The 24,523-nt window shown below is 46.5% G+C and overlaps 1 protein-coding gene across 6 annotated transcripts; it reads left to right on the forward strand.

Annotated features, from left to right (window-relative positions):
- Positions 1 to 1,078: 1,078 nt before the first annotated feature.
- On the forward strand, positions 1,079 to 23,905 carry EXD2 (exonuclease 3'-5' domain containing 2). 6 transcript variants are annotated; one of them, XM_027832126.3, is made up of 9 exons: positions 1,079 to 1,226; positions 2,621 to 3,016; positions 4,859 to 5,115; positions 7,015 to 7,141; positions 8,141 to 8,466; positions 10,697 to 10,803; positions 11,050 to 11,185; positions 20,520 to 20,876; positions 21,479 to 23,905. In XM_027832126.3, exons 2-9 carry the CDS (start codon positions 2,678 to 2,680, stop codon positions 21,693 to 21,695), a joined length of 1,866 nt encoding a protein of 621 aa, XP_027687927.2. In that variant the 5' UTR covers positions 1,079 to 1,226; positions 2,621 to 2,677; the 3' UTR covers positions 21,696 to 23,905. The 6 variants fall into 6 exon arrangements, with proteins under 6 accessions (XP_027687927.2, XP_043404867.1, XP_037756225.1 ...); XM_043548932.1 differs by lacking the exons at positions 20,520 to 20,876; positions 21,479 to 23,905 and adding exons at positions 13,833 to 13,947; positions 14,952 to 15,244 and having other exon boundaries at positions 1,087 to 1,226; XM_037900297.2 differs by lacking the exons at positions 20,520 to 20,876; positions 21,479 to 23,905 and adding exons at positions 13,833 to 13,947; positions 15,042 to 15,244 and having other exon boundaries at positions 1,087 to 1,226.
- The last annotated feature ends 618 nt before the right edge of the window (positions 23,906 to 24,523 follow it).

The following is a 24,523-nucleotide window of genomic DNA, read 5'->3' on the forward strand; positions in this document are numbered from 1 at the left end:
ACCAGTATCAATCTGGCATTGCAAGTTTCCACAGTGCAATCGCCATTCGCTTCTCCACTGTCAGTGCAGCTCTGATTTTGGTGTCCCTAAGTTGGAGGGCTGGGGCAAGCTTAGTGCACAGATCCAGGAATGTGGCCTTGCGTATCCGAAAGTTCTGCAGCCACTGCTTGTCATTCAAAACCTGCATTACAATGCGATCCAACCAGTCAATGCTTATTTCCTGGGTCCAGAAGCAGCGCTGCACCATCTGCAGCTGCTCCGTGAATGGCACCAACAACATTGAACTGGTTCTCACTATGTCCCACAGCAATCTGTCCTCCAAGGAATCATTATGTTTCCCACCCATTCGGTTCTTCTTGTGGTTCTGCAAATACTTCAGGATCGTTAGATACCTTTTTACTGATATAACTGAATCTACACTAGTGCCAGTATAGCTACTGCTGCTCATTGGAGGTGGTTTAATTATGGTTTAATAATTATGTCGACGGCATAGAGCGGCTCCTGGAATGATCTTACAGCGGTACAGCTGTGTGGCTCTAAGCTCACTAGTGTAGACATGGCCCTAGCCAGCCCTACATGTAGAACTGAAGGGTATTTCAGGCAAAGTTACTGTGGAGACCAAGGATTTATGCATTTCACCTAATAATCTCAATTTAGCTTCCACAACCTGGACTTCTCTCTTTGACCCCCTACAGAGCTGGTACCGACATCCCCATGACCATAGGCTGCTTTCCAGCATAGACAGCAAGTGTGAAAAATCAGGACAGGGGGTGGGGGGTAATAGGTGCCTACATAAGAAAAAGCCCCAAATATCTGGACTTTCCCCATAAAATCGAGACATCTGGTCACCCTACTCCAACATGAACTAGAAAGTTTATCTAGATGTCTTATGACCTGCACGGAGCTTTGCACCACTGACTTAACCACACAACAGGTATTAACCCCAGAGCCCCTTGGGCAGCTGGACTCAATGCAGTCCCGGCACAGCCAGAGAGCGCTTGCCGTACAAGATGGCAGCGCCCACAAGCCGAGAGGGACGCCGGGCTGCACGGGAGGCTCCGCCCACTAGGACCAGGAGACCGGAAGTGTCCGTTAAAGAGGGCGCTCTAGGCGTGTGCCCGCCGGAAGTGTCCGCCGGTGCAGCCGGGTGTGGGGGCTGCAGCGGGGCGGGTTCCTGCTGCCGGAGAGAAGCCGGCGTTCCGCTGCGGGCCCGGGCCCAGGCGCAGGCAGGTCGGGGGCAGGGAGGTGGCTGCGGATCCCCGCGCGCGGTTCTCTGTGCGGGGCGGGCGTCGCTGCGGGAACACGGTGTTGCTGCTTCCCTGCCGCGCCCGGCTGCCGATGGCGCCTCCTCGAGTGCCCAGCCCCGGGCACCCCACCGCTGCGGACCCTAAATGTGGCCCCGCCCCAGGAATTTCCCCCCCGGGGGGGGTGTCTTCCCGCGTCCCCACAGGTGTGCGCGGTGGCGTCGCGCTGCCAAGGGCAGAGTTTACAAAGGGGTGTTTCCCCCTCGAGCTTGTGGAGTCCAGAGCAGCCTGCGGGGTGTCTCGTGTTGGCCCCTCCTTGCTGGTGCGTTCAGCTCTTCCCCGGATCTGGGATGTGTGGGGGTGACCCAGCGGATGGGTGGTGGGTCTGGTGCTGCCTGGCACCTCCCACGTGGTTCGGCTTGCAGGATCGGGGCCACCACAGGCCTCAGTCCTGCAAACAGTTAGACACGTGTGACCATGCAGGACGTGAGTCCTTCCAGTGAAGTCCGTGGTACTTTCAGCTGTAGGTATTCACGTGCTTGAAACTGTTTGCAGGACTAGAGTATTAGAACCCCATCCTGCAGGTGAGTGGCTTTCCAGGTTTAGCTTTGCACAGTCAGAGACATAGGACTGGAAGGGACCTCTTGTGTCATTGAGTTCAGCCCCTGCTATTGCAGGCGGCATCATCATATGGTCCTATTCATCAAACTTCATCTGAAAATTAAGTTGTTTACACTGGAGGACATTGAAGAAGTGAGTGGGGCTACACATGGGTGCATGGATCATCTTGTACTATCAGGGCATATATTACTTAGGACAGGTCTACTGTTAAAATGCTGCATCGGTGCAGCTGCACCGCAGTAGCGCTTAAGTGAAGACGTTCCTATGCTGATGGGAGAGCTGCTTCTGTTGGTCTAGTTAATCCACCTCTGCCACAGGTTGTAGCTGTGTTGACAGGAGAAGCTCTCCTGCCAACATAGCACTGTCTACGCTGGAGATTAGGTTGTATGACTACATGGCTGAGGGATGTGGATTTTTTGGGAAATACTGGTTTTTGGTACAAATTTTGTTCTTAGTTACACTGATGTAAATGAGCGGAATTACTCTAGATTTACACTGGTGTAACCAAGACCTGAATTTAGACTCATTAGCTTTTAAGACACCACTGCTCCAGAGTATGTCATTTGCTTTGATCCCTGATTTATTCCTGAATAGAATTCAGTACATTTTAAAAATTGCATTTTGCTTTATGATCCTGAGCTGTACTTAGATCTCTGTCTGAATAGTGGCAGTTTGATTTTCTTAATTTTATATTAAAAATTTTGCATAAATTCTTTATCATCTATCCTTCATCTGTCCCTCTTTTTTCTTTGCAGTCTATAAGAAAATTCTGCAATGCTATTTTGAGTGGGTGAAGCAGAGGAGGATGAAAAATGCTCAAACAAACGGCAGTGACAGTTACTGTGGCAACCCTGTTGAGCATTGCAGTAGGGGGTCTCATTTTGTGGAAAGTAAGCCAGCGTCGGAAAGAAAGGGTCCGTGGTGGTGGTAAACAAGGTGGAGCTCTGAGAAGGTCAGGCGATGAGGAACTGACGAAAGTGGAGGAGAAGGAGTTGCATTCATATGTCGGTTCTCCCACCATTTCCTGGGTAGAGGAGATCCTTGGTGCAGAAATAGTGATAGTTTCAGAGGCAGAGGAGTGGGATCAAGTGGAACCATTACTGAACAAGGAGCTGCAGAGGTGGCCAGTGCTTGGGATTGACTGTGAGTGGGTAAGTGTTTGATCAAGGAAAATCTGTCCTCCAGCCTCCTAGGGCAAAGGCAGAGAATTGATGAGGCTTTGAAGATTTCTTGCGCCAACACCATTTCTGGTTTTAGTAGTTAGAATGAGTACACCAGAAATGACTCTTGAAATTGCCTGTGCAGTTACCACCAGGGAATCCAGTAAGGGTCTATTGATTTTGATTTTAATAAAAACTTAAATTACCTGAGCATGGATTTGAAGTATATTGAGATCACCATTCGTTAAACTTTTGGAATAACTCTTAACATATTCCGTTGGTGGAATTATAACTGTTTTTGATTGGCTAGATACTATATATTCGTACAATGTTTCTTTCAATATAACTTACTAGAATTGTATTAATTCAGCCTTATTTTTTAAGGCGTTTACATATTTTAAAAATTATAATTAAAAATAAACTAAAAGAGGAGAAATCACAGCTATTTATAAATGTATATGTAAAATATTGGACCTAACAGAAGATGAAATTCCCAGAAGAGGGCCAGCACAAGACCTATTTAAGTGTTCAAAACTGGCTTTCAATGGGATTTAAGTGATGTCTAGACCTTGGGGTGGCCCTCTTCTGAAGGGTGAATTTCACCTACACTGCATACATTACCTTAGGCCTGGTCTACACTAGGGGGGATCGATCTAAGTTACGCAACTTCAGCTACGTGACTAACATAGCTGAAGTCAACGTACTTAGATCTACTTACCATGGTGTCTTCACTGCGGTGAGTTGACTGCTGCCTCTCCCCCGTTGACTCCGCCTGCGCCTCTCACGGCAGTGGAGTACAGGAGTCAACGGAAGAGCACTCGGGTCGATTTATCATATCTAGACTAGACACGATAAATCGACCCCTGCTGGATCAATCGCTGCCCGCTGATCCGGTGGATAGTATAGACATACCCTAGGCTAAAGGGGAAAAAAAGGACTGAATGGTGAAATCCGTTAGGCTGTGAAATAGTCACCCAAGGAAAATGAGGGAAGCCACATTGCTTGTCTCTCTTAAAATTAGGACTTGACAATGCACTACAGAATATACTGTGTGCGACAATGCTACAGTGGACTGGGGTTCTCAGGACAAATTATTTGGTGGCCTCAGAGTGTGGCCACCAACTCTTGCTAGTGGTCGCTCTCACAGTTTTCTCTAAAATACTTAATTAGCTTTAGGAAAAACAAACAAATGTACACGTCCAAATCGTTGTAATCTTATTTATTACTAGCTAGTAAGTCTTTTGTGAAAAGTGATACTAACAAGCATACAAGTATCACTTTTCACAGCAGACTTACTTGGTAAGCCTGGGGATGAATTAAGCCCTGGATGGGGGTCAGGGGAGGCAGTGGGCAGGCTGAGTCTGAAGCCCGGTGTCCGGAGGATGGGGCCTGCCACCATGCACCTGGAGCCCCAGGCGGAGCCTGGAGCCCTGTGGCCTGAGCCTCACCACCCCAGGAAGGTGGGGAACTCACTGGCTGCCTGCTCCTCCAGCATTGTGCCCCAGGTGTCTCCAGAGGTGGGCAGGGCCCAGCCCCTGCTGGTAGCCCCAGCAGCCAACACCAAGGCGGTGCATCCAGGAGCACCATGGAGTAGGAGAGGCCACTACTTTGAGCCCCCTTCCCCCCTCCCCCCCAACCACAGCCCAGGATGCTGTGGCTGCAAGAAAAGGCCCTGGTGGCTGCATGCAGCCATAGTGGCCGCATTTGAGAAATGCTGGACTAGATCACTTAATATGTCTCTTCTATCTGTAATGCCTAGGATTCTGTTGTGGTTTGTTCTGTGCCCATATACTAATACTCTAATGCCAGTGCTGTTTGGTTCTTTGGTTTCAGGTGTCAGTGGAAGGAAAGGCCAGTCCTGTATCCCTCTTACAGATGGCCTCTTCCAGTGGCTTTTGCATTCTTGTTCGATTGCCCAGGTTGGTTAGCAGTGGACAGACTGTCCCAAAGTCTTTACTGGACATCTTGGCAGATAGCACTATATTAAAAGTTGGCGTTGGATGTTGGGAAGATTCTTGCAAGCTACTTCAGAATTATGGCCTTGCAGTCAAAGGGACCGTAGACCTCCGGTACCTAGCCATGAGACAGAGGTGCGTATCCATAAACAACAGCAGTGTATTTGGGGTGTACAATTTTAATTGGAAATCTTAAATGGATTTGGTTCTGATGAAGGATGCCACATTGGTAGTCCTGGATTTGTCCTCATAACAGTTATGGCCTGGGTAGCAGCAGTGCAAGCCTCCTCTTCCCCCCCGGCCCTTGTAGTATGCCTCAAACTATGACCCATGCAGACCACTGTTCTGGGGACAAGGGGATAGTCTCCATGGCCCATTCAATCCTTGTGCTCTGTGCTGAGGCTGAGAGTGTGGAAGCTAAGTAGTGCCAGTTGTGGTGGGCGTTTTTGTAACAAGGGCATCTATTAGGAACTCAACTAATACTTCCAAGCAGTGTGTATCTATTGTAATTTCTACCCAGTGGCTCACAATTTCAAACTAAACTAGTATGGAATTGTAAGAGAATCTTGATAATTAAGACAAAGACCTAAAAGAGGCAGAAAGGGAAACACACCTTGTCTCCGTATACAGTAGACTGTTTTTTTCTCTCCATCTTCTAGGGTGTGCAACTCATTTTGTCCTCTCTGAAATGTTCTTGCAGACCCATTCTGAGTTCTTATCGGTTCTCACACCATGGAAAACACTGGTTATATCATAACCAGGTGAGCAGCCTTCTCAGACTGGCTCCATATCTAACAGCCAGGATTTGAAACGTTGCCTGTCACCATTTACACCATGTACATAAACATGGCAACTTAACTGTTCATTTATCTGCATGGTGACCAGTGAAAGGAAAGTTAAATTTCAAATATTGGAGACCCTATCTTCCTTCCTCCCACCTAAATATTTGGATTTGGCCTACATTCCTCCCGGGAGGAGGAGGGGAGGGCAGACTGACATGTGTACTCAATAGTGCTCAGTGATCAAGGAGGACCCACAAACAAATTCTAGCTATGCAAACTGGATGTTACCAATATAGCCTGTCCTAGGTGTTATTAATTTGGCTTATTAGAGGTCCAAACTCAGTGGTCTATAATAATCTGTGTGTGGCAGGGTGCTTCCTATGTAACTGGGTACCTGCACACCCTGTCCTCAGATACAGGTTAAAGAAACAATCAGCAGATGAGTAGAAAGAGATGATTATCAGACTTCTTGAGAAATGTACACAATGATCAGCTTTTAATTTTCTCCTTTAATAATTCTGTTTCCAGTTAATTAACATTAAACATTAAAGATACAATAATATTTTCTGATATTGCTTTCATGTTAAAGAAATAAAGTTATAACCTTTTGCCTAGAAACACTCCTCAATTGCAATATTTTACAGGCCTTTGGTGTGTAGGTCTGTTGGTCTTGTGCCACTTCTTTAGCAACCGTGAGTATCAGACAACATGGAATCCTTGAGTCTTTCATTGGACGGTTTAAATGTGTATCTTCTGATTCTTCTCCTCTAAAGCGATGACTGGATCTCTCATTTCCCAGCAAAATGTAGCCCATTCATGGCCATTTGATCCGGTGGCATTTCAATTCCATACAGCAAACTTGCCCATCACTGTAGGATATCTCTCGTTTTCATTCAGAGGCAGACAGCTGATGGAAGGATCCCCACTCTTTCTCTCAAAAAGAATTCTTCTTAGATTCTGTAATGATCTAGTGTCTGTATTATGTGAAACAGCTTCAAGAGGGAATCGGTAACATTCATGCTTGAGATCTTCTGTTCCAAAACTAACCAGTGACCTAAAGAGGAAAGAGCTATGCTAGCCAGTAAAGCTTACAGATGAGCAGGTATACTACAGGAACAGGACAGTACATACATCATCTAATCACACACTTCAGTAGTTCCTCTTGTTCAAATAGATCCGGGGTGGATGTGAACATTTTTCAGTTTGATTGGTGCTTGTATCCATTTATTTGCTTTTGTTTGTTAAATTGAAGGAAGGATCTGCTCTGTAATGGACTCAGCCTCAAATCTCTAGCTGAGAAAGTCCTGAACTGCCCACTCGACAAGTCTCTTCGCTTGCGCTGCAGCAACTGGGAGGCAGAAGAGCTGACTCAAGACCAGGTGTGTCTTCTGATTGTAGTTATTCTAAACGGCAGGATTTGGAGTCGAGATCTGGGGTCTGTTCCAGCTCTGCCACAAGCTCAGTGTTTGACTGTTCCAGATGCTTCATCTCTCCCTACCTCAGTTTCCCTCTCTTTAAATGGGGATACTTTCCTGTTTTGGGGTGGGGTGGAGGCATTCAAGGCTTAAACTTTGGAAAGCTGTTTGACATATTTGGATGTAAGGGGATTGAAGTGCCAAGTATTATTTCTATTCATAGGCAAGCGCCAGGGAACTGTTGATTGCTGATCTGCGAGGGTTTAGTGAGTGATCTGTAGCTGATTTGGGGATTGAGCCTTGAAGGTGCTGAGCATGTTTATCCTGATCCAGCAAAGTACTTGAGCCACTGCTTAACTGCAAGCACATGACTAGTTGCATAGACTTGAATGGAATCACTTATGCTTAACGTTAAGTAGATGCTCTAGGACTTTGCTTGACAAGAGCTTGTGTGCTCAGCCCCTTGAGGACTGACCGTATAATGAGCAGATTATCATTGAGCTTTTTGAGAGTAGGGAGGTAACCATATAAAGGAGTGTCTGCCTTTGAAGTCAGTCTGTCTGTGCCATCATTTTGAATGGTGTACAATGGACAGGATTACGGTGAGCATATGTAAATATTGTCTTTTGAGCTCTGCTTGTCCTTCAGTCGTCTTAAATTGACTTTGTATCTACAGTATAATACCTTCTGGCTCCCTCTAGGGGTCAACTGGCTATATTGCAGATTACTGGAAGGGCTTCAGATTGCATAATGAAGAGGAGGGTCTGTGGTTCTAGGTAGGGAGCACTAGAGGCTCCCAGACCCTCACTTCAGCGTAAGTTCCTAAGTCAAATAAATGCTGCTCCCTCTTTACCTAGAAACGATCTTTCACATTTGCTGTGTTGGGGGATCTTGTCTCAGGTCCTCACAAGGCGTTAGCCCTCCTTCTGCACAGTAACACAGAGCTCTGGCTCTTTTCCCCAGGTCACTTATGCTGCCAAGGATGCCCAGGTCTCAATGGCTCTGTTTCTCCATCTGCTGGGATTTTTCTTCATCCCTGCTACAAGTGGAGCTGAAAATGCTGCTGCTGTTTGGGAAAAAGTACTGGGCAAGTGCCAGGGCTTGATGGATATCCCATTCAGAGGAAGAAGCAGCAGCAGTCTAGGAGACGATGGAAATGGAGAGGTGGATGCCCAGCAGAAACCAAGGAATCGGAAGTCTGCAACTAATGGCCAGTCCCCAGTACATCAACAAGTGAAGGATCCCCGCAAACAGAAGCGAAAACCTCTGGGTGTAGGATATTCTGCAAGGTAATTGCATGAGCCTTTTTTACTATATGCACCTTAACTAAGTTTGCGAGGACAGGATTTTGATTGATACTTCCAGCCCTGCTCATTATGGTTATGCACATTCACTACTGCTGGTGTCCAATAGCTAACCCTGAGAGTTAAATGTAGGATATAAGTGATACATTTACCAAAGGATAAAAGAAAGCTCAAGATCATTCTGATGCTTTAGAGGTCCTAACCCACTGAGCGCACCTCAGAGCAATATGACATTTGTCATTCTGCTTTCTGAAATAGGGATATAATCAGGTATAATTTGACTGCCTCAGAGCTCAAGAAGGAAAATCTCTGGCCTGCGCCTAAGCAGAGCATTTCACAGTTGGCTAGGTAGAATGGATAATGCTAGACCGAGGGGGTCGTTTTCTTTGCAAGCACCAGCTTAACTGTTGCTGGTGGCAGAATATGAGACTTCAACCAATGGTCTGATCTGATCAGGCAAATCCTAAATTCTTATGTAACAATGGAATCTGACTGTCTGAAACTTCAGTTATTTTATTTATAATGCTTTTAAATTAAAACAAGTTAGATAAACCTTCTTAATCTGAATCCAGGAAGGGGAGATGCAGAATTCATATGCCTGTTTTTAAATTTAATTTGATTATATCCGAGATTTGTATATACACAAACATCAGGAATTAAACAACTTCAGTCATAGCCAAATGAAAAGGGAGAAAGTTAGTGTTGAAATATCTATTTTTCGTTAAAATTCTCAGGTTAGCTGTGGGGGAGATAATTTAATGGAGCCAGAAAAACTGATTCGTTAGTAGTATTTAACAATTAAAATAGAAATAACAGTGTTCTGTTACTTACCTGTAATTTTCTCTGGTCACTTCATATTTCCAGCAAACATTCTGAGCCAACATCAAACAGTCCAAGAAGGGCTCAGCACCCTAGGAAAAACAAAATAGCTGGTATAACAGAATTCTGAGCTACATCCAGGCTGTTGTCTGTATTTGATATTTATTTTTTTTTTTTTTAAATCAAGAAGCCCCTTCATTAGAGACACTTAAAACTAGTCAAGACAAAGTGCTGGAGAACATATTGTAGGGAATAATCCTTCCCTGGTCTCTAGGGTTAGATTAGATGTGATTCAAAAGGTTTTTTCCATTGCTGATTTCTAGGAGAATGTTTGTTTTAATTTGAAATTGTTTTTTTAATCCATAAATCACTCAGATGACACCTTTGACGGAGCTATTACACCTGCTTCTCCATTTATTTTCTGTATCCTCTGTCTTGGCTGGCCAGGCTAAACAATGTCACCTTTTACCACAAAAAATTCCCACCAGTGCTTACTACCAGTTCACCTGAACTGCTGATAATCACTGATAGGAACCTTAGAATAGACAAATCCCAGCATCTTCATTTGTTTGTTTTATCACCACGCACTGGTGGAAATATTTTTGTCAAATTCCCTACTGTAGAGAGAGTATGAATTACTGAATAATTTAAATTTGTGCAAGAGTTCTTGGCCTAATGCCTCTTGTGGTAGCAGTTCAACCCAGGGAATTCTTACAGCTGTGATCACACTGGTTCTGGTGAATGGAGTAAGGATTGTAGGGGAAGGAGCACTTTGCACTACAACAGTAGCTGTCCATCCCTGCTCCTGAGCAGTTATCTAGCTTTGTTGCCACAGTTCTGCTCAGGGCCTCCTGGCTGGAAGATGCAGCACATCTTCCTCCTCAGGCATTTAGTTTTGTTAAAGGGGTGCTGTCAAAATAAAGATGTCATTTTGGAGAAGAAAAAATTCCTTCCCTGTATTGCTGAAAACACCGGAGAGTATCCAAACCAGATTTTAAACAAAGAGGTTACTTTTCACCATTGAGAGTTGCTCACGTTTAATTCTGAAATGTAAGCCTGTTATCAATGATTAGCTTCAACAGAGGGTTTGAAGTTCCCAGCTTCATGGGTATTGGCTACTGATCTGGGAAACGGATCCTTCACAGTCAGTAGTTGTAGCCAGAACAGTCAGTCACTAAGGTGACTGGTTCCATACTGGCAGAACAGGCTGTCACTGAGGGCAGCACCTGGCCCATAAGTACATGTTGCTGAGGGCTAGAAGTGTGTGTACTCCTGGGGGCAGTCGTCTGACTTAAAGGATGCCGGGTGTATGCAGCATGAAATATGTAGATACATAGAGCTCAGTTTCTGGGGTCCTGTTTATTATAATTGTCATGATGATCACCCCGTTTCACAGAAAATCTCCCCTGTATGATAACTGCTTCCTGCATGCACCAGACGGACAGCCTCTGTGTACTTGTGATCGCAAAAAGGCCCAGTGGTACCTGGACAAGGGCATTGGAGGTACGTATGCCAGTCCTCATATTAGTCTGTGTCTAGGAAAGAGATCTTTTCTTTGCTATGATAGTGTTGGGTGAGAAATGATACTTTTGAGAAGGGGCTCAGGTCTGAACAGAGATCCAGTTATTGGAGATGTTGGGGGAAGGAATAAACAGGATGTGTCCCTTGACTTTGTTCATAATTCATTTAGCTTTTCACCTGCACTTCTGCAGCTGTTAAAGGCCTCCCTCTCTGCCTCCACCCTTCCAGAGTTGGTGAGCACAGATCCATTTGTTGTGAAGCTGCAGTTCGAGCCCTCAGGACGTCCTGAGTCCCAAGTCGATTACTATCTGACAGTCAAGGAGAACTTGTGTGTGGTGTGTGGCAAGAGAGAGTCCTACATCCGGTGAGTTTTTACACAGTGCAGGAAAGAAAAATACATCTGGTAGAGTAAGACCCAGACCCTGATCAAGTTCAGCCTCTACCATAAGGAACTTTGTGTTATTTACCAGTGGGAGGTAAACTGGGACACAGTCATGCTTGTGCAGAATTCAGTGTATATATCTCGGGTAGACTGTAGCCATTCGAGGACCACATGATCATATGTAAGGGCTATGTTTTAGTCACAGGTATTTTTAGTGAAAGTCATGGACAGATCAGTAAACAAAAATTCACGGCCCATGGACCTGTCCATGACTTGTACTATATACCCCTAACTAAAACAGTGGGTGCACTGAGGTGTGTGTGAGGGGGGGGGGCAGGCTGTGGCTGCTCCTCGGGGCTCGGGGGGGGGAAGAGAAGGGGGGGGGGGGCTGGCAGGCTCCCTACCCGGGAGCTCTGCGCAGCTCCCCGAAACCAGCCAGCATGTCCCTGCAGCTCCTAGGGTGAGGGAAAGCCAGGGGGCTCCGTGCGCTGCCCCCACCACAAGTGCTGGCTCTGCACCTCCCATTGGCTGGGAACGTGCAGGCAGGGGCAGCGCGTGGAGCCCCCTGGTCCCTTCACCTAGGAGGTGCAGAGACATGCTAGCTACTTCCGGGGAGCCCCCCCCCCCCCCAAGCTAAGCATCGCCCCACTTCCTAACCCCCTGCCCTGAGCTCCCTCTCACACCCAAACTACTGATGCTGCTGAGGTGGGAGGGAATGGGGGCGTGGTGGCCCGAGGCTGCCCCAGCAGTGGCTGGTGCGGCTGGCCCAGGAGCTGCTCAAGCTGCACGGGAAGGCCCGGAATGAGCCACGTTGGCCTCTGCAGAAGTCACGGAATCCATGTCAGACTCAGAGCCTTAATCGTGTGTCTCTGGACAAGTTTGACATGGGAGAGAAGTTGGCACTCCTTCCAGTAGAGAGCAGTTGTGTTTACTCTCACTAGAGAACAAGCTGTGTTCAAACAGAGTGCAGACTGCAGTCCAGCCTGTACAGGCTAGTGGTACACATACCTCCCCATTTTAACTCTTTTCTCAATGAAAGAGAATAACAAACCTTCTGTGGTGTTTTGGGAACAACCAAGACCAGTAAGGGGTTCTGTCACTGCCTGCCCTTTAACTTTAGAGGCCTTTGTGCTGTGCAGCTGTGGTTCAGATCCCTGACACCAGTAGCCAGCCCACAAGTGTGTGCTCTCACCAGTCTAATTACTCCTTGGGGTGTGACACCAACAGCCCTTCCAGTTCCAAGTCTCCCCAAATCTGTACTTCCCGGGTTCTTAACTATCAGATACTCTGACTTTTTGGTTTGTCACCTGAGAAGGTGTAAAACCAGCCACGTGGATACCAGCTACTTTGACATGCACATTCCCCACAGCTTGCATGCCAGAGACCTGCTTGGGGTAGAAATAAACAAAAGGTTTATTTAATAGCAAAACCACAGATTTGAAGATAAGAATAAAGGAAAGCAAACCTATACAGGTTACACAGCAAATAAACACAACCTCAGGCTTTTACATTTCCATATTAGATAAAATCTCTTTTATAATACAAATTACCTGTTGCCATAAGACAGTTTCTCAGCATACCCACTACCTAGAGGTGGGATCCAGCATTCATGGAGAGTGTCTTGCCACAAGACTGTCCCTCAAGGTCTGGATAAAAACCTGAGTCCCAAGCCTGTTCTTAAAGGCTTTTTCCTTTCTTTTTTTTTTTTTCTTTTTCCCCCTCTGTCTGTGGTGACTCATGTTTATTCAGAGTGGGGAAATTCCCTCTTGACTTGATAGCCCGGATGTCTCAATGTCTTTCCGTTAACTCTAATGGCCCATCATTGTCTTTCCTGGCTGGACAATGCATCAGTACTTGAAGCCAATTTCATGTAAACTTCTGGTTTTGGCGGTGCCCCTCCTTGCTTCACTGCTTAGCCCCTGCTGGGAGGTGTAGTTGAAGCTGTTGCATGGATTATTAACACAGTTTTCTATATTCACAAATACATAGCTCCATAACCACAGTCTGTACACACATCTCGTAATGACCATCAAGTTCAGAACATTACAAGCTTTCATGAAAGACCTTATTCATTATACTTTTATAGTACAATAATACAGTATGCAATCATTTGATTTAATTGATCATTTTGGGGACTTAAACTATCTGTTTTCCCAGTCGGTGTCCGGACCCTGACTGTCACACTGTATTTAATCCTGTTGTTGGCATTTAAATGGCCCAGGTGAGCTGTGACAACTACATATCCTTGAAGCTAATTGGTGTGGAGGGGAGTGAGTTCCACTCTGCTCCCAGCTAAACAATAGCAGCTGTAAAGTGTCCTGCAAGGCTACATGAACTGATCAGCAACGTGGTCGCTTTATAGTTTGACAGCTGTGCCTTTATAGCAGAAAAAGACAGATGTTTATTTTTAAATGAAAGCTTCCAATTTTTGAAAAATTCATCCAGATGCATCAGAAACTGGAGAGAATCTGAAACCCTTTGTGTGATCGTTGGGCTGTCTGACTGCAGATTTCTTCTGGGTAAAGGGTGTTTTCTTCGATTTTTCTGGGAAAGGATGTTGGAATGTTTTTACGGAGGCCTGTACAATCTTGTTGCAAACTTTCCCAGTGGCTTTCCTTGTCCCTCACAGCCCCTCCAGCCTAGGCCAAGCAGGGCACACGTGCAGTTCTTTTCATCCCTTCAGATGTCCTATGAGAGCTCAGGGCTTCATCAGCTTGATGAAAATCTCCATATGTCTACTAAGGGTATGTCTACACTACGAAATTAGGTCGAATTTATAGAATTCGGTTTTTTAGAAAGGGGTTTTTATACAGTCGATTGTGTGTGTGTCCCCACACAAATGCTCTAAGTGCATTTAGTTGGCGGAGTGCGTCCACAGTACTGAGGCAACGGTTGACTTCCGGAGCGTTGCACTGTGGGTAGCTATCCCGCAGTCTCCACCGCCCATTTGAATTCTGGGTTGAAATCCCAATGCCTGATGGGGCAAAAACATTGTCGCGGGTGGTTCTGGGTACGTATCGTCAGGCCCCCCTTCCCTCCCTCCCTCCCTCTCTCTGTGAAAGCAACGGCAGACAATCGTTTCGCGCCTTTTTTTCCTGGGTTACCCGTGCAGACGCCATACCATGGCAAGCATGGAGCCCACTTAGCTCATCGTCATCGTATGTCTCCTGGGTGCTGGCAGACGCGGTACTGCATTGCTACATAGCAGCAGCTCATTGCCTTTTGGGAGCAGATGGTGCAGTATGACTGGTAGCCGTCATCGTCATACTCCTGGGTGCTCTTTTAGCCAACCTCGGTGAGGTCGGTCAGGGGTGCCTGGGCAGACATGGGAGTGACTCAGCCAGGTCATTTCCCTTTTTAGGTTTCGTCTCATGGAGATTCAGTCCTGCCGGCAGTCGTACTGCCCTGTCTTCTGCCGAGCACCCAAGAGATGACGATGGCTAGCAGTCATACTGCACCATCTGCTGCCAGCCTAAGATGTATTAAGATAGATGAAGTGGATCAAAACAAGAAATAGACCAGATTTCTTTTGTATTCATTTTCTCCTCCCTTCCTCCCTCCCTCCCTCCGTGAAATCAACGGCCTGCTAAACCCACGGTTTTGAGTTCTTTCCTTGAGGGGGCCATTCTGTTTCTCCTTGATGCAAAGCCACCCCCTTTGTTGATTTTAATTCCCTGTAAGCCATATTGTCAGTCGCTCCTCCCTCCGTCAGAGCAATGGCAGACAATCGTTTCGCGCCTTTTTTCAGCGCAGACGCCATAGCACTGGGAGCATGGAGCCTGCTCACATCACCGTGGCAATTATGAGCACTATAAACACCACACACATTTTCCAGCAGGATATGCAGAACCATAACCTGCAAGAAAAGCAAAATCAGGCGAGGAGAAGGCAACTGCAGCACAGTGACGAGAGTGAAGAGGACATGGACACAGACTTCTCTCAAAGCACGGGCCCCTGCAATGTGCACATCATGGTGTCAATTGGGCAGGTTCATGGTGTGGAATGCTGAATCTGGGCCCGGGAAACAAGCACAGACTGGTGGGACCGCATAGTGTTACAGGTCTGGGACGATTCCCAGTGGCTGCGAAACTTTTGCATGCATAAAGGCACTTCCATGGAACTTTGACTTGCTTTCCCCGCCCTGAAGCGCAAGAATACCAAGATAAGAGCAGCCCTCACAGTTGAGAAGCGAGTGGCGATAGCCCTGTGGAAGCTTGCAATGCCAGACAGCTACCAGTCAGTCGGGAATCAATTTGGAGTGGGCAAATCTACTGTGGGGGCTGCTGTGATGCAAGTAGCCCACGCAATCAAAGATCTGCTGATATCAAGGGTAGTGACCCTGGGAAATGTGCAGGTCATAGTGGATGGCTTTGCTGCAATGGGATTCCCTAACTGTGGTGGGGTGATAGACAGAATCCATATCCCTATCTTGGCACCAGAGCACCAAGGCAGCCAGTACATAAACAGCAAGGGGTACTTTTTCAGTGGTGCTACAAGCACTGGTGGATCACAAAGGATGTTTCAGCGACATCAATGTGGGATGACACATCTTCAGGAACTCTGGTTTGTTTCAACAACTGCAGCAAGGGACTTGCTTTCCAGACCAGAAAATAAGTGTTGGGGATGTTAAAATGCCTATAGTTATCCTTGGGGACCCAGCCTACCCCTTAATGCCATGACTCATGAAGCCATACACAGGCAGCCTGGACAGTAGTAAGGAGCTGCTCAACTATAGGCTGAGCAAGTGCAGAATGGTGGTAGAATGTTCATTTGGGCGTTTAAAAGCACGCTGGTGCAGTTTACTGAGTCATTTAGACCTCAGCAAAACCAGTATTCCCATTATTATTACTGCTTGCTGTGTGCTCCACAATATCTGTGAGAGTAAGGGGGAGACATTTATGGCGGGGTGGGAGGTTGAGGCAAATCACCTGGCCGCTGATTACGCACAGCCAGACACCAGGGCCGTTAGAGTACAGGAGGGCGCGGTGCGCATCAGGGAAGCTTTGAAAACCAGTTTCAGGACTGGCCAGGCTACGGTGTGACAGTTCTGTTTGTTTCTCCTTGATGGAACACCCCCCCACCCCACCCCCACCCCAGTCTGCTTTCCTGTAAGCTAAACACCCTCCCCTCCCCTCTTCGATCACCACTTGCAGAGGCAATAAAGTCATTGTTGCTTCACATTCATGCATTCTTTATTTACTCATCACACAAATAGGGGGATAACTGTAAAGGTAGCCCAGGAGGGGTGGTGGAGGAGGGAAGGACAAGGCCACACAGCACTTTAAAACTTATTGAATGCCAGCCTTCTGTTGCTTGGGCAATCTTCTGGGGTGGAGTGGCTGGGTGGCCGGAGGCCCCCCCCACCGCCTTCTTGGGCGTCTGGGTGAGGAGGCTATGGAAACTGGGGAGGAGGATGGTTTGGTTACACTGGGGCTGTAGCAGCGGTCTGTGGTCCTGCTGCATTTCCTAAGCTCAGCCATATGATGGAGCATATCAGTTTGATCCTCCAGCAGCCTGAGCATTGACTCCTGCCTTCTTTCAGCAAGCTGACGCCACCTTCCATCTTCAGCCCGCCACCTCTCCTCGCGGTCATATGTGCTTTCCTGCACTCTGAGATTGTCTGCCTCCATGTATTTTGCTGTGCTCTGTCAGTGTGGGAAGACGGCGTGAGGTCAGAGAACGTTTCATTGCAAGTGTGTTTTTTTTTGCCTTCTAATCTTGGCAAGCTTCAGGGAAGGAGAAACATATGCAGCTGGTGGAGGAAAAAAAAAGGGAGAGTGGTAGTTAAAAAGACACATTTTATAGAACAATGGGTAGACTCTTTCACCGTAAACCTTGCTGTTAACATTACATAGCACATGTGCTTTCATTACAAGGTCGCATTTTGCCTCTTATTGAGGATATGCCGGTTTGGTGTGAGAGATCACTCACGCAGGGCTGGGCAACAGAATTTGGCTTGCAGGCAGCCATGATAAGCCAGTCTTTTGGCTTCTTTAACCTTCATAACATGTGGGAATGGTTTCAAACAGCAGCCCTTGACTTTCCCATACGAAGTAGCCGTTGGGTTGGCCATTTAAAATGGGTTGGCAATTTAAAAGGAGTGGCTGCGGTTTCCAGGTTAACGTGCAGCAGAAACCCAACTAACTCCCCACCACCACCACCCAATTCTCTGGGATGATGGCTTCACCCCTCCCCCCACCGCATGGCTAACAGCGGGGAAGATTTCTGTTCAGCCACAGGCAAACAGCCCAGCAGGAGCGGGCACCTCTGAATGTCTGCTTACTAAAACCACCCTATTTCAAACAGGTGATCATGAATGTTCTCACTCTCCTGAGGGTAACAAAGAGATAAAGAATGGATGTTGTTTGAATGCCAGCAAACACCGGGACCGTACGCTACAATGCTTTGTTCTGCAATGATTCCCGACTACGTGCTACTGGCCTGGTGTGGTAAAGTGTCCTACCATGGAGGATGGAATAAGGCTGCCCTCCCCAGAAACCTTTTGCAAAGGCTTTGGGAGTACATCCAGGAGAGCTTTATGGAGATGTCCCTGGAGGATTTCTGCTCCATCTCCAGACACATTAACAGACTTTTCCAGTAGCTGTGCTGGCCGCAAATGCCAGGGCAAATTAATCATTAAACACGCTTGCTTTTAAACCAGGTATAATATCTACAAAGGTACACTCATCAGAGGTCCCTTCTCTGCCTTCAGGGTCCAGGAGCCCACCTTGGGTGGATTGGGGGGGTACTGGCTCCAGATCCAGGGTGATAAACGGATCCTGGCTGTTGGGGAAACCGGTTTCTCCGCTTCCTTGCTGTGAGCTATCTACAACATCATCGTCATCTTCCTGGCCCCCAAATGCCGCTTCCGTGTTGCCTCCCACTCCTTGGACGGAGTCAAAGCACAGGGTTGGGGTAGTGGTGGCTGCACCCCCTAGAATGGCATGTAGCTCATCATAGAAGCGGCATGTCTGGGGCTCTGAACCGGAGTGGCCATTTGCCTCTCTGGTTTTTTGGTAGGCTTGTCTGAGCTCCTTAATTTTCACACGGCACTGCTGCACGTCCCCGTTATAGCCTCTGTCCTTCATGCCATTGGAGATTTTTTTCAAATATTTTGGCATTTTGTGTTTTCGAACGGAGTTCTGCCAGCACAGATTCGTCTCCCCACACAGCGATCAGATCCTGTACCTCCCATTCGGTCTATGCTGGAGCTCTTTGGCGATTCTGGGACTGCATGGTCACCTGTGCTGATGGGCTCTGCATTGTCACCCATGCAGGTGAGCTTGCCACGCTGGCCAAACAGGAAATGAGATTCAAAAGTTCGCGGGCCTTTTCCTATCTACCTGGCCAGAGCATCTGAGTTGAGAGCGCTGTCCAGAGCGGTCACAACTGAGCACTCTGGGATAGCTCCCGGAGGCCAATACTGTCGAATTGTCCACACTACCCCAAATTCGACCCGGCAAGGCCGATATCAGCGCTAATCCCCTGGTCAGGAATGGAGTAAAGAAATCGATTTTTAAGAGCCCTTTAAGTCGACAAAAATGGCTTCATCGTGTGGACAGGTGCAGGGTTAAATCGAGATAACCCTGCTAAATTCGACCTCAACTCCTAGTGTAGACCAGGCCTAAGGCAGTGTCTACACTGCCACTTTCAGTGCTAAAACTTTAGGCATTCAGGGGTGTGAAAAAACACCCCCCTGAGTAAAAAAAAAAAAAAGTTTTAGCCCTGAAAAGCACCAGTATAGACAGTGCTTTATCACCGGGAGCTGCACTCCGGGCGCTAAAGCTACCAACCCTCATTCGAGGCGGTTATTTTTTTATCACCGGGAGAGCTCTCCCAGAGCGATAAAGCGTGACTACACTGCCTATGTCACAGCGCTGCCGCGGCCATGTAGACGTACCCTAAGTGTGCTCAGTAGTGATTTTGCAGTTGCTCATAACTTTATACAATTTGTTTCCACCCCTGAAGCCCTCATTGAGGGTAACATGCCACAGATGAAGGTTTTGATTAGACATTTTTGTGATACTAAAATGACCCAGTGTGGCCATTCTTATGTTCCTATGAACGTACTCATTTTTGTCTTTAACTGTGAACCAGCTCTGAAAAATACCTCTACAATGGCACCGTGGGGTCATTTTGGGTTGTGGGGTGGTTTGTGATTAATTTTCATTGATTTTTATATGAAGAAAACAAACAGAAAGATAATTGACTTATAGCTTGTATATGTTTCAATATACTGCATTCTTTATGGGATTGCCCGTAGAATTCTGCAATCTTATTACTCGTCAAATCTGCAAGACATCGACCTAACACATTAGGGTGGGGGTTAGAGAAGTAAAATAGGAGAAGACATGTAACCAGGAAAGGGAGGGAAGGCAGGGACTAGGAAAGGGAGCGTTTAGGTGGAATGGAGGTTTGGCTTTCTTTGAATAGTCTCAATGTTTTTTATCCAAATGTAGCTAAAAGCAGGGCCCAAATTTCTTTGAATTCTTACGAAGGGTTTCCTGTTGATTGTCTCTCAGTAGCTTCCAGAGAGAACTTACCTAGGTTACAAAGGAGTTTTTTCTAATTGCCCTGCCTGCAAGACTCATGCTGAGATCTGAAGGTCCAGTTGACCTGCTACTTACTGTTCATTGTCACGAGTAATAAAGATTCTGTAGGCCATATTTTGCAGTTAGTTGCAACTGTGCAATTCCTTTGTGCCCTCTGGGGATGCACAGTGTAGCTGAGAGTAGAATTTGGTCCTGCATTTGGAATTGGGCCCAGTCCTGCAAGCACTGAGGCATCTGCCTTACTTCACACACGAGTAGTCCCTTTGAGGTTAATGGGACTACTCCTATGAGTATCGGTACATATATGCATATATACATGCAGGATTGGGGCTTTTGTTAGGAATTCTTTTGATGCACTGGCCAGGACAGAATCTAGTGATGTCTCTGCAGGGCTAACAGAAGTGGAAAGCAAAAATACATTTCTGTCACAGATACATTTCTGTCACTGATGCCAATCATCAGATTGGCCATAGAGTACACACAGAGAACTGATCCAATGCTATCTTCACAGGTGCTTTTCTGACTCTTTTTTTAAAAAAAATAATTTTAAAAGAGTGGATTTTCCCCCCAACTCAAAAATAACCAAGATTATCCTCAGTCTTTACAAAAGAACAATACACTCCTGGGCTACAACCAAAGGTGGAAAGCTCCAGCTTCTGGGATGGTTCCTTTTCAATATCAGTCTTCCATCAGGCGGGTAAGTAGTAGCTGATGGCAGCAGCCGTCTGAAATCTTAGTTAAGACTCTTGCTATTTCCTTCCCAGGAAGAACATTGTACCTCACGAGTACAGGAGACACTTTCCCATCCAGATGAAGGACCACAACTCCCATGACGTACTGCTGCTTTGCACTTCCTGCCATGCCATTTCCAATTACTACGACAATCATCTCAAGCAGCGGCTGGCCGAGGAGTTCAGTGCCCCCATTGGCTGTGAGGAAGGGGTGCGCCTGCTAGAGGACCCCCTGCGAAGGCAGGTCCGGTCAGGGGCCAGGGCTTTGCTGAATGCAGACAGCCTGCCTGACACCAGGAGGGAGGAGCTGTTGCAAGGAATCAAGGACTTCTTTAACACAGAGACGGTTACATCAGAGATGCTCCAGGAAGCAGCAGGCCTGGAAACCAGGTATTACAAGAGCCCAGTGACTAGGTTTAACGTTTCAGCCATCTGTATGTGTATGTGTATAGTTATGTATTTAGACTTGAGTTACAGATAAAGACTCCTAGCCAAGGCCCTAGGTGCCCTGATACATAAATAGTACAGCAGCAACAAAAATCCCAGCAGCATTGGTAGAGCTAGTAATCGGCCTACTTTTTTTCCCAAGCTCCTTTAAAAACACCTCCTGCTGTTTTAATCTCCTAAAACCAGGGCCAGAGTTTAACAAACTGGGTGTTTACACAGTGTGTTACAAACACAGTGCTGCAGAGCTCCGTGCAGGCACAGGGAACCCCAGCACCGATACGCTTGTGAGATTGGGGCTGTAGATTACAATGTGTTTCCTGCAGTGAGATGCTTACAGTCTCTCACTCTCAGGTTATTACTCTGTTAAGGGCGTGGGGAGTAGCCGGGTGGACAACTCTGTTGGCCCAGCCTGCCTAATTGAGCTTTGTGTTTGTCAAGTGCTCTGGGTGCGATAGCGCCCAGCACATCACGGTATAGGGAGCTTTGGGAGGCCGAGAGTCCCATACCGGGCTTGCGTGAAACCAACCCCCCTTGTGTCTTGGCAGGATTTGGAATGAGCGCTACGTGCCGCATGGGCTGAAGGTGGTGCAGAGCTTCGCCAAAGGGGGGCTGCGCTCGCTCATGGAGCTGGAGGGGCGCTGGCGGCAGCACTTTCTGGACACCATGCAACCGAAGCATCTCCCAAGGCGGTGGTCGGTCAACCACAATCATGGGAAGCTGATTCGAAAATATGGGGAGGACCTTCGGATCCAGCTGTCGTGAAAGTGACTCCAGACAGCGACTGGAAGGACTGTTTTGACTCTCAGCTCCCCGTTGGAACTGCAAGCTCCTGGGTGCGGGATGGCCCAGGGAGACTCCCATTGTCAGCAGTGGCTCTGCTGGGACTTGACAACCCTACCAATGGTTAAATCACGTGACTTCAATGTTAAAAGGTGGTTGGGAATTTTTAACCATAGTCTGAATAGAGCTTCTTGGTTCCTCACCATCTTGTTCTACAGAGAGGGGGCCCTCATGTATGCAGACATGAGCCCCTCCTTTTTTTATTAGACTGTTTTTTTCAATCCACAGGGGGTGTGCTAAGGAGACTTCTCATCTGCTCAAAGTGACCATTCAAAAATTGGCACTTTCCTAACTGTTCTGACCCCTCTGCCATCTTTGGTGAGAGATGAACAGGGCAGATTCTGCCATAGAGGTTATAGCAGCGTGAATTTGTGATGACCAGCCATCCCTTGAGAGGTGTGTTGCATCCAGTTTGTCCGCCTAATCATCGTGGATGGCTTCTTCACATGGGATATGAACCTTTTTGTTGTTTCCAAGTGCTAGTGTGGACCGATCCCCCTCATCCCATGGCTGCACCTCAAACTAATTCACAATTCCACTCCCACCCTTTGCTTTTGGTGCAGGCCAGCTGCACCCGGGTTAGCTTTTCTTGGAAGAAACCTTCTGTCAAGTTTCCTTCCCCACTCTGAACTCTAGGGTACAAATGTGGGGACCTGCATGAAAGACCCCCTAAGCTTATTTCTACCAGCTTAGGTTAAAACTTCCCCAAAGCACAAAGTCTTTTTCCTTGGATTAGGTAAAACGCTGCCACCGCCAAGTGTTTTAGACAAAGAACAGGGAAAAGACCACTTAGAGTTCCTATTTCCCCAGAATATCCTCCCAAGCCCTTACACCCCCTTTCCTGGGGAGGCTTGAGAATAAACAAGATGAGCACAAACCCCTTGGATTTTTAAGACCCAAAAAACCCAATCTGATTCTTAAAAATCAGAACTTTATTAGAAGAACAAAGAAAAGATAAGAGAACAACTCTGTAAGATCACAATGGAAGATAATCTTACAGGCAGTCAGATTCAAAACATAGAGAATCCCTCTAAGCAAAACCTTAAGTTACAAAAAGACACAAAAACAGGAATATACATTTCCTCCAGCACAGTGAATTTACAAGCCAAAACAAAGAAAATCTAACGCATTTTCTAGCTAGATTTCTTACTAACTTCACAGGAGTTGAAGGGCTTGCATCCTTGATCTGTTCCCGGCAAAGATTTCACACAGACAGACAAAAACCTTTTTTTCCCCCCCTCCAGCTTTGAAAGTATCTTGTCCCCTCATTGGTCATTTTGGGTCAGGTGCCAGCGAGGTTACCTTAGCTTCTTAGCCCTTTACAGGTGAAAGGATTTTGCCTCTGGCCAGGAGGAATTTTTTAGCACTGTATACAGAAAGGTGGTTACCCTTCCCTTTATATTTATGATACCTTCCCTAAAGAGACATTCCTGTTTCATGGAGGGGGTCCCAATGTGAAGAAACAGCAGTTTTGTCTCATTGAGAACTGTGTCAGAATTGCAGACAGGTCTCTCAGCCTTCTGATGGCTGCTGCTGCATCTTGAGGAAAAGTGACATCATTTGTGATTCTGTCAGTGTGGAAGCACGAACAGTCAGAAATCTATTTAAAAACAAAAGAAAACACCTTTCAGATGCACAACGTGTATCTATAAAAATGTTACTTCCCAATACAATCTTCCTGTGTGGATACTCTGATGAATAGCTTTTGGCAAGCACCCTTTCACATCACTCTGAAATGTGGTCATCTGTCTTACAGAGGATGTGGTGGGAAGAAAAGGCTTTTTCAGAGAAGCAGTATTTTCTAGGCATCTGTGCACATAATTGGAAGCCAGGAGCCCCAGAGGGTTAATCTGGACTCAGACGCTGACTTGCTGGATGTCTTTGAACAAGTCACATAACTTATCTGTGCCTCAGTTTCCCCATCTGTAAAATGGGGCTAATAATACTTACCTACCTCACAGGGATGTTGAGGCTTAATTCATTAATGTTTGTAAAATGCTTTGAAAATGTAAGCCATTATGTGAGGGTTAATTATTACTGTTGATTTTTAAATGTTCAGCATTCATGTTTCTGCCTGGTGCTAGATTTTAGTTGTATTTAACTTCTTTTAAATAAAAAACCCTTTTTCTTAACCGTTCTGACTCCCCTGCTATCTTTGGTGGGAGATGAACAGGGCAGATTCTGCCAGAGAGAGGTTATGTCACCATGAGTTTGTGATGACCATGTGTCAAGGTTCCTTCCCCACTCTGAACTCTAGGGTACAGATATGGGGACCTGCATGAAAACCTCCTAAGCTCACTTTTACCAGGTTAGGTTAAAACTTGCCCCAGGTACAAACTATATTACCTTTTGCCCTTGGACTTCCGCTGCCACGACCAAATGTCTAACCGGGTTTATTTTATTAGGAAAGAGCCCGTGTGGAAACGTCTTTCCCCCCAAAATCCTCCCAACCCTTCTAACCCACTTCCTGGGGAAGGCTTGACAAAAATCCTCACCAGTTTGCATAGGTGACCACAGACCCAAACCCTTGGATCTTAAGAACAAGGAAAAAGCAATCCAGTTTCTTAAAAGAAAAATTTTAATAGAAGTAAAAAGAATCACCTCTGTAAAATCAGGAGGGTAAATACCTTACAGGGTAATTAGATTCAAAACATAGAGAATCCCTCTAGGCAAAACCTTAAGTTTAAAAAAAGACACAGGAATATCCATTCCTTTCAGCACAGCTTATTTTCTCAGCCATTTAAAGAAAT

Source organism: Chelonia mydas, chromosome 6 (assembly GCF_015237465.2).
Source record: "Chelonia mydas isolate rCheMyd1 chromosome 6, rCheMyd1.pri.v2, whole genome shotgun sequence".
Classification (NCBI taxonomy): domain Eukaryota; kingdom Metazoa; phylum Chordata; order Testudines; family Cheloniidae; genus Chelonia; species Chelonia mydas.

Coding starts and splice junctions, on each gene's coding strand:
- EXD2 (XM_027832126.3), top strand. CDS start 2,678: ATGCTCAAACAAACGGCAGTGACAGTTACTGTGGCAACCCTGTTGAGC. Junction 7,142..8,140: donor AAGAGCTGACTCAAGACCAG/GTGTGTCTTCTG, acceptor TCTTTTCCCCAG/GTCACTTATGCTGCCAAGGA. Junction 20,877..21,478: donor GCAGCAGGCCTGGAAACCAG/GTATTACAAGAG, acceptor GTGTCTTGGCAG/GATTTGGAATGAGCGCTACG.